A 7,904-nucleotide genomic window follows, 5' to 3' on the forward strand; every position below is an offset into this window, starting at 1 on the left:
AGACTAGCTGTCAACTTGTAGTTTCGGTTTGAGAATCTCCGAGAGCACAGCAGGGCTTCCCACAGATATCCACCAGAGAAGGCTGCTCAGACGCAGATTTAGGACAATAGGAAGTCTTTATTAGCTTTGGATCCCAGTATAGCACCAAGTCTCAGGATAAGCTTTTAAGCACACACACAGACACACACACACACACACACACACACAAATGGGTTGACATACTTCAACTAACAAGAACATTTATTCACAAGCAGAACTACTGAATCCAAGAGGCAAGGTTAGTACTTTCAGTGACTTTCCCAGAACTATGGATTTTGATGGATCAAATCTTGGTTTTCCTTTTGGCTGATGTTGCTATCTATCTGTGTGCTGAGTTTTATGGCCTGAATGATACTTCCAACATGGAGTCAGTTTTGCTGAGGTCAGCAGTCCTGTTACAATAGTCACATATAACTCTAGATCCAGGGGATAGGATGCCCTTCCTCTAGCCTCCACAGGTACACACACACACACACACACACACACACACACACACGAATGCATGTGACACATATACACAAAGACATTTAAATAAAAATAAATGTTTTTTTTTTAAATATCTCTCTTACAAGGACTAACTGAGTCCTCCGATCCTTTGCAAGTATATTTTCCCCTGATCTAATCACCAACAATCAGGTCTCTGTCCCTCTAAGGCCTTACAGTTCTCAATTCTATTATGTTGGGGACAAGCATCCTTCACACAAACATCAATTCTAGACAAGCATCCTTCACAAAAGCATTTGTGGACTGCATCTAAATCCTAGAACAAAGGTTCTCAGCTTTTATGAGTTTGACTATTGTAAGTACCTCACATAATGGGAATGATGTGGTATCTGCCTTTTTGTGATTGGCTTATTCGTGCATGTACAAGAACCATGGTACTCATGTAGAGGTTGGAGAATAAATCCAGGTCTGGACCATTCCTTTCTAGCTTGTTCGGGACAAAATGTTTTATTGTGTGACACTGTATACTCCAGGCTTTTCTTGTGTGACACTGTCTACTCCAGACTAGCTGGCCAAGAACCTACCTCCCACCTCTCTGCAGAAGCACTGCTACTACAAAACTCCTGCTACTGCATCCAGGTTTACATGGTTTATAGGGATCCAAATCTAGGTCCTCAGCTGTGTGCCAAATGCTTTATGCACAGAGCCATCTCTGAGGCCCTCTTAGATAATAAAATTTATTATTTTTTATTGTTGTATTATTATTGATGGCAAGAACATACATATATGAGCATGCCTCTGAGTGTGCATTCAGACATGCTGTGATGAAACCTTTAAGCTAATGGTTGGATCATTCAATACTTGGATTTGTTTTGAAGACCAGGCAGTGTTTTCATGGTGGCTTCATGATGTGCTGCTGCTTGTCCTCCCATTATCTTTAAAATATACCACTGTACCAACTTCTCTATATCCTCTCCAACATATGGTGTTTTCATATAGCCATCTGAAGATTACAGGTGGTTCTGTATTATTTATGATCTGATATGTTGCTGTAAATTTTAATAATCATAGTGAAGAATAAAAATACTTTCATTTTCTATTTGTTTTCTGATAAAGGTATGAATGTGTGCATGAGCACACGTGTGTGTGCAGGCACACGTGTGATTGAGGGAGACATGTGCATGTGGGTGCCATGAAGAGATCGGCTTCCTGTGTCTTCCTCAATCACTCTCCAGTATAGGTTTAAAGATACTCCACCTCTCCCCACAGCAGTTTGGTTACAGATGTGTGCTATTATGCCTGGCTTCAGGATGTACAAACTCGGGTCTGCATGCATGTGTAGTGGATACATCATTAACTACTTCTCCTTAACCCAAAAAAAGTTTTATTTTCTAAAAATGGAATAGAAGCACAACTTTTCCTAATACCCACCATTGTTTTCTATAATAGAAAACAATGGTGTAATTATTTTGGATGCAATAGCAATTTTGCTCAAAATATAGCTTGTAAAGTCTCTTGCCCACTTAACACAAATTAAAAGAAGGTATTCATTTGTTAACTTATTTATCAACACTTGTATCAGGATCCACACTTTGATCAGGGCACCTTCAGTGTAGTGTTAGCCCATGAGTCTCGCACACATCTCACCTCAGTAGAGGGTGCTGCAGGAGACTGGGGAGAGAATGGAGCAGACAATACCATCTCCCACACTCAATGACTCCAGCAACTCTCTTGGGGGTGGGAAAAGAAAGAGGATGTCTGTCTTAAACTAGAAGACTCCCCAAAAGCTCCACAGAGTGGGAGAATCTGAGGAGGAAGGCAGCCATCCTAAACACCTGGGCTAGCTCTATGGAACTTAGCCCTTAAATCCAAAAGCACACCTAATGCTTTCTATGCCCCAGAAGGTAGAGCTGTCTAATAAGAGAACAAGAGACAAAACACAGCCAATGTAATAAGAATTAGATGTTTAGCCCAGTAGCAGCAGTCCCAGCATGGACAGGAGGTGATAGGCCACAGACAAGACCTATCTGTCCCCACCCATACAGGGCTTCAGATTCTCGGACGATATCTAGCCAATCCTTCATGAGGCCCAGTTGTAACACACTTTTGGTTTTATTATCTGTCAACCCAGAAAGCACGTGAGAAGCCCAGGTGCCCGCTAGACATTCAGATTTACCTGGTTGAAGTTAGGCCGGGCTCCGATAATTGCTTTTTCAAGGCTTTTTACTGAGAGTAACATCCTGCAAGGGCTGATAAAATGAATTCTTTGCACCCTGGCAGAATTCTTCAAAAAGGAAATGCAATTTTTGTGAAATAGAGGTTTGCAAAGGGATCCTCATATTTTCAGCTGGAAAGGGAAAAGCAACTGCACTCGGCTGTTGTTGTGTGGTGCTGGAGATGAAGCACGGAGCTCTGTGTCAGGTAAGCCCACTTCCATTCAGCTGTAGCGCCAGCAAGAATGGAATGTTGATTGTTCATTAATCATTCTTATAATAGATTGATTAGTTTGACACAATAAGACGAGGGAGGTTACACTAACTCAGGACATGTGGATAAGGTTCACTCAAACAGATTTATTCTATTTCAGAAAATACACGCAAAAATAGATTGGACTTGGTCCGTGGGTTGGAAATTATTCCCTATTGTAGGAGTGATACATACTCAATACACACCAATCAGAAAGAGACTATCTTCCTATGGACCAGTTTTTGTAGAGCCCCTTTCATGTCCCTGTTCCTCAGGCTGTAGATAAAAGGGTTCAGCATGGGAGTCACCACTGTGTACAACACGGTGGCTGCCGTGTCCTTCTCAGGTGAGTGGGCAGATGAGGGGTTAAAATACACAGCAATGATGGTGCCATAGAAGAGGCAGACCACAGCCAGGTGGGAGCCACAGGTAGAGAAGGCTTTCCATCCTCCCCTAGGGGATGAGACTCTCAGGACAGCACAGGTGATGTGGATGTAGGAGATCAGGATGCAGACAAATGGGGTGACCATGATCACAGCTCCCTCAGTAAGAATCATGAGCTGGTTGAGATGTGTGTCTGAGCAGGAGAGTTTCAGGAGAGGAGTCACATCGCAGAAAAAGTGGGGGATGATGTTGTCCCCACAAAAGGAGAGTCGAGCCATGAGCAGGGTGTGCAACAAAGCATTCAGGCTGGCAATGATCCATGATCCAGCCACCATCAGGACACAGAGCTTATGGGTCATCTTTGTTGTGTAGTGTAAAGGGTGGCATATGGCCACAAATCGGTCATAGGCCATCACAGCCAGCAGGAAATTGTCCATGTCTGTAAGTTCAAAGAGAAAATACATCTGCATGAGACACCCAGAGAAGGAAATGGTCTGAGTCCCGAGTATGTGGTTGGCCAGTACCTTGGGGACAGTGGTGGAGGAGAAGCAGACATCCACAAAGGACAGGTTGCTGAGGAAGAAGTACATGGGGGTGTGCAGGCGGGTGTCTGTGCTGATGGCCAGGATGATGAGCAAGTTTCCCAGCACAGTGGCCAGGTACATGATGAGGAAGAGCAGGAAGAGAAGCTGCTGCTGCTGGGGCTGCCTGGAGAGTCCCAGGAGGAGGAACTCAGTGACACTGGATTGGTTGGTGCTGCTCATGAGCCTGAGACTACCAAGGTGAACAGAAGACAGTAAATTCAAAACCTTGATGGGCAGAGTCACATTATAATAGGGCACCGGGCAGGGTCACATTTGCAAATCAATTCATAGAGTGGCTAACACAGGATGTGCCAATCCCACCTACAAATCTACATTCCAAATGCAACAGTCCTGATGCATTTCCTGAGCATTCTTCAGACCACACAGTCTCTAAGACTAGCTGTGTATATGTTCACACCTCTCAGCACTCTCTCCATCTCAGAAACAGCTCAGAACAACTTCAATGAAATGGCGTGTTAGTTCTCTCTCTATCTCAGGGGATAACCAATGGATTCAGGGACTCTAAATTGCCTCCCTGCCTCTGGAAGAAATTTCAAGGAGGTTTCAAAAAGAAGTTCATCTCAGAATAATTGAATGTTTATGTCTCACTGTTGTAGCCTTACCTGGGGGAGGTTGGTGCTAGCCAATGCTGTTCAGCTTGACCTAATTGTAAGGTTTGTGAGGTATGGAAACACTGGCAAGCTCTCTAAGCAAGTGAAGAGCAGGTGTTTGGGTTCTTGGTCTTCTGATCAGGAAAGATGTTCAGAACAATCACAGAACACTCATTTATAGAAGTCTCTTTGACCAATGGGACCAGAATCCCTCAGAGCCTCATTAGAGACAAGAAGAGAGAAACTCCCATCTACATCTTTGGCCCCTTTGGACCAAATGATGATGACAGAATTTACATATAATGGTTTGTTTAAAATGTACACGCTTCAGAAAAGAGTCCAACTTGGTAGACACAGATTCCAGATGGCATTATTTACTGTATCAACCCTCATTACCTTTGATATGTGCGTATCTATTGGTGTGGAGAGGAAATTTTTGTTTTCTTGTGTGTGCAATGCAATCTTTGCTTTCTTGTGTCCTGTCATCTTTAGCAGTGATCAGTGAAGTCATATCATCTTCAATTTGAGGCAGGAATAATAAGGGCATTACTAGTTGGATCAGTTACATGAGAGTTTGAATTAAGAGGAGCCAGCACCCAAGGAGCATTGTCTATGAGGCACTTGGCTTTTACAGTAGACGCATTTTAAGGTACTTTTCCAGCTCACATAGGTTACTGCTTTCTGGGAATGGAACCCTACCCCCATATTTTCAGTGTAGTGTAACTGGTAAGGCAAGTTCTTAACACGCACGCACACACACACACACACACACACACACACACACACACACACACCTTCAGAGCAGAGATGTGAGGTTACATCTGTTTATATCACTGTGGCAGTAACGGACCACAGTGAGTAACTCTAACCCTTTCTGCTTCCTCTGTTCTCATCTGAAAAGCAGACAGAGAGTAAAGAAGGAAACAAGCAAGCAGGCTCAGGGACACAGCTGTAATTCCTGGAGAGTTGATGCAGAAGAGTTATAACTTGAAGACTTGCCTAGGAATCATAGTAGAGGAAAGAAAGGAGAAATAGGCAGAGGAGGTGCAGGAGGAAGAAGAAAAGGAGAAGGAGAAATTATTTGAAGCCCCTCCTTGTTTTCCATTTCTTGCTTTGAGTCATTTTCTGATGACTTTCTATTTTCAGTCGTATTTTGCTCAAGATTCATAGTTTTCTATCACAGACACAAACTTTGCCTATATTATAGCAGGAAGGAATCATGTTTGTATGTGCATATGTGTTCTTGTATATATGTATGTTTGTATGTGTATGTATTTGTGGATGGATGTGTTTGTGTATGTGTGTGTATTTAGGGGGTTTTGTATGTGTATGTAATGGGAGTGTGTGTAAGCGTGTTTGTTTGCACAGTGGGTATGTACATGTGTTATGGTGGGTGTTTATGTGTGTACATGGGTGTGTATGTGTCTATGTTCCAATTGCATATGCATATACAGGCTCAAAGTTGGTATCAGTGTCCTAGTCATCGTTCTACTGCTGTGAAGAGACACCATGGCCAAAGCAACACCATGGCCAAAGCAACTCTTACAAAAGCAAGCATTTAATAGTGCCTTGCTTCGAATTTTAGAGGTTTAGTCCATGATCAACTCGTTAGAAAACAGACAGGCTCAGCCCTAGACCAGTGGCTGAGAGTTTTACATCTTAAGACACAGAGAGCAAGCAAGAGACAGACAGACAGACAGACAGACAGACAGACAGAAACAGGGAGACAGAGAGAGACAGAGAGAGAAACAGGGAGACAGAGAGAGACAGAAGGAGACAGAGACAGAGGGACACTGGGCCTGGGACTGAGCCTGGTGAAGACTTTTAAAACCTTAAAGCCCACCCCCAATAACACAGTTCCCACAACAAGGCCACACTACTTAATTCTTTCTGAAACATTCCACCAACTAGGGACTAGACATTCAAGTATATGGTGAGCCCATGGGAACCATTCTCTTTCAAACCACCACACCGGGTATCTTCATCATTTGCTCTCCACTTTACATTTTTAGGCCAGGTCTTCTGCTGAAACCAGAAATCACCAATCATGACTAGTCTAACTAGCCAACTTGCCCTGGTGTGGCCCGCCTCACCAGGATTAGGATTACAAGTGGCCACCATGCCAGCTTGTCTTTCACATGGGTTGAGAGACCTGAATTCTCTCCTCCTTCTTGCATGGTGAACATTTATACACTGAGCGTTCTACAAAGTCCTACATTATGAGCTTTTAGTAAATGAATCTTGATTCAGCAGTGGGTGACTATCTGAAAAACAAATTGTACTAACCAGTCCTTGAAGAGGAAATGCCTGGTTTCTTTTAAGATTCAGTTGTGTCATGTGATGTTTTTCTGGAAGCTGTCTTGTGAGAGGATGTTTTGCTGAGGCAGACACTCGAGAGAACACGTGGTGTTTGGAAAGAGTGTAGGTAGAAACCAACCGAGGGTGAACTACACTATTGAACTGGTGTGCCGTGCAATGCTTTGCTGGTCCTCATTGATGACACTCTTTTTTTCACATTTTTATTGGCTATTTTATTTATTTAAATTTAAATGTTATCCATCTTCCTAGTTTCCCCTCCACAAACCCCCATCCCCTCTCTACACCTCCTGCCTCTATGGGAGTGCTCCCCCCCCACCTGCCCACCCACTCCTGCCTCAGTACCTTAGCATTCCACTATGCTCTGTCATTAAGCCTCCACAGGACCAAGGGGCTCCGCTCCCACTGCTCCCAGATAAGACAATGCTCTGCTGCATATCTATCTGGAGCCATGCTCCACTCCATGTGTACTCTGTGGTTGGTGCCTTAGTTCCTGGGCGTTTGGAGGGTGTCTAGTTGGCTACTGTTCTTCCTATGGGTTTGCAAAACCTTTCAGTTCCTTCAGTCCTTGCTCTAACTGGGAGCACAGGGGTCCAAGCACTCAGTCAGATGTTTGGCTGTGTGCATCCGTGTCTGTATTGGTCAAGCTCTGGCAGCTACACCAGGTTCCTGTCAGCAAGCTCTTCTTGGCGTCAGCAATAGGATTTCTAGGTGGGGCAGTCTCTGGATGGCCTTTCCTTCAGACTCTGCTCCACTATTCCTCCCTGAATTCCTTTTGACAGGAGGAATTCTCAATTATTATTTTTGAGGTGGGTGGGTAGCCCCACCCCTCACATGGTGGCTGGGCCTATCCACTGGATATGGTTTCTATATGTTCTGTCTCACCTTTGTTGGGTATTTCTGCTAATACCTTCACTTTTGGATCCTGGGGATTTCTTGGGTCCCTGGAATCTGGGACTTTGTGGTGGCTAACCCCAGTTCCTCCTACTCCACTGCTGAAGGAAACCGGCCCGCAGTTTCACTTCATTCCGTGGGTGATTCACGAACAGGGGAACTCGAG

At 44.1% G+C, this 7,904-nt stretch overlaps 1 protein-coding gene across 1 annotated transcript; it reads right to left on the reverse strand.

Annotated features, from left to right (window-relative positions):
- Positions 1-3,088: 3,088 nt before the first annotated feature.
- LOC116076793 (olfactory receptor 1361-like) lies at positions 3,089-4,097 on the reverse strand. Its single transcript, XM_031350727.1, has one exon. The coding sequence runs from the start codon at positions 4,095-4,097 to the stop codon at positions 3,159-3,161; it is 939 nt and encodes a 312-aa protein (XP_031206587.1). The 3' UTR covers positions 3,089-3,158.
- Positions 4,098-7,904: the final 3,807 nt, after the last annotated feature.

Source organism: Mastomys coucha, unplaced genomic scaffold (genome assembly GCF_008632895.1).
Source record: "Mastomys coucha isolate ucsf_1 unplaced genomic scaffold, UCSF_Mcou_1 pScaffold5, whole genome shotgun sequence".
NCBI classification, from domain to species: domain Eukaryota; kingdom Metazoa; phylum Chordata; class Mammalia; order Rodentia; family Muridae; genus Mastomys; species Mastomys coucha.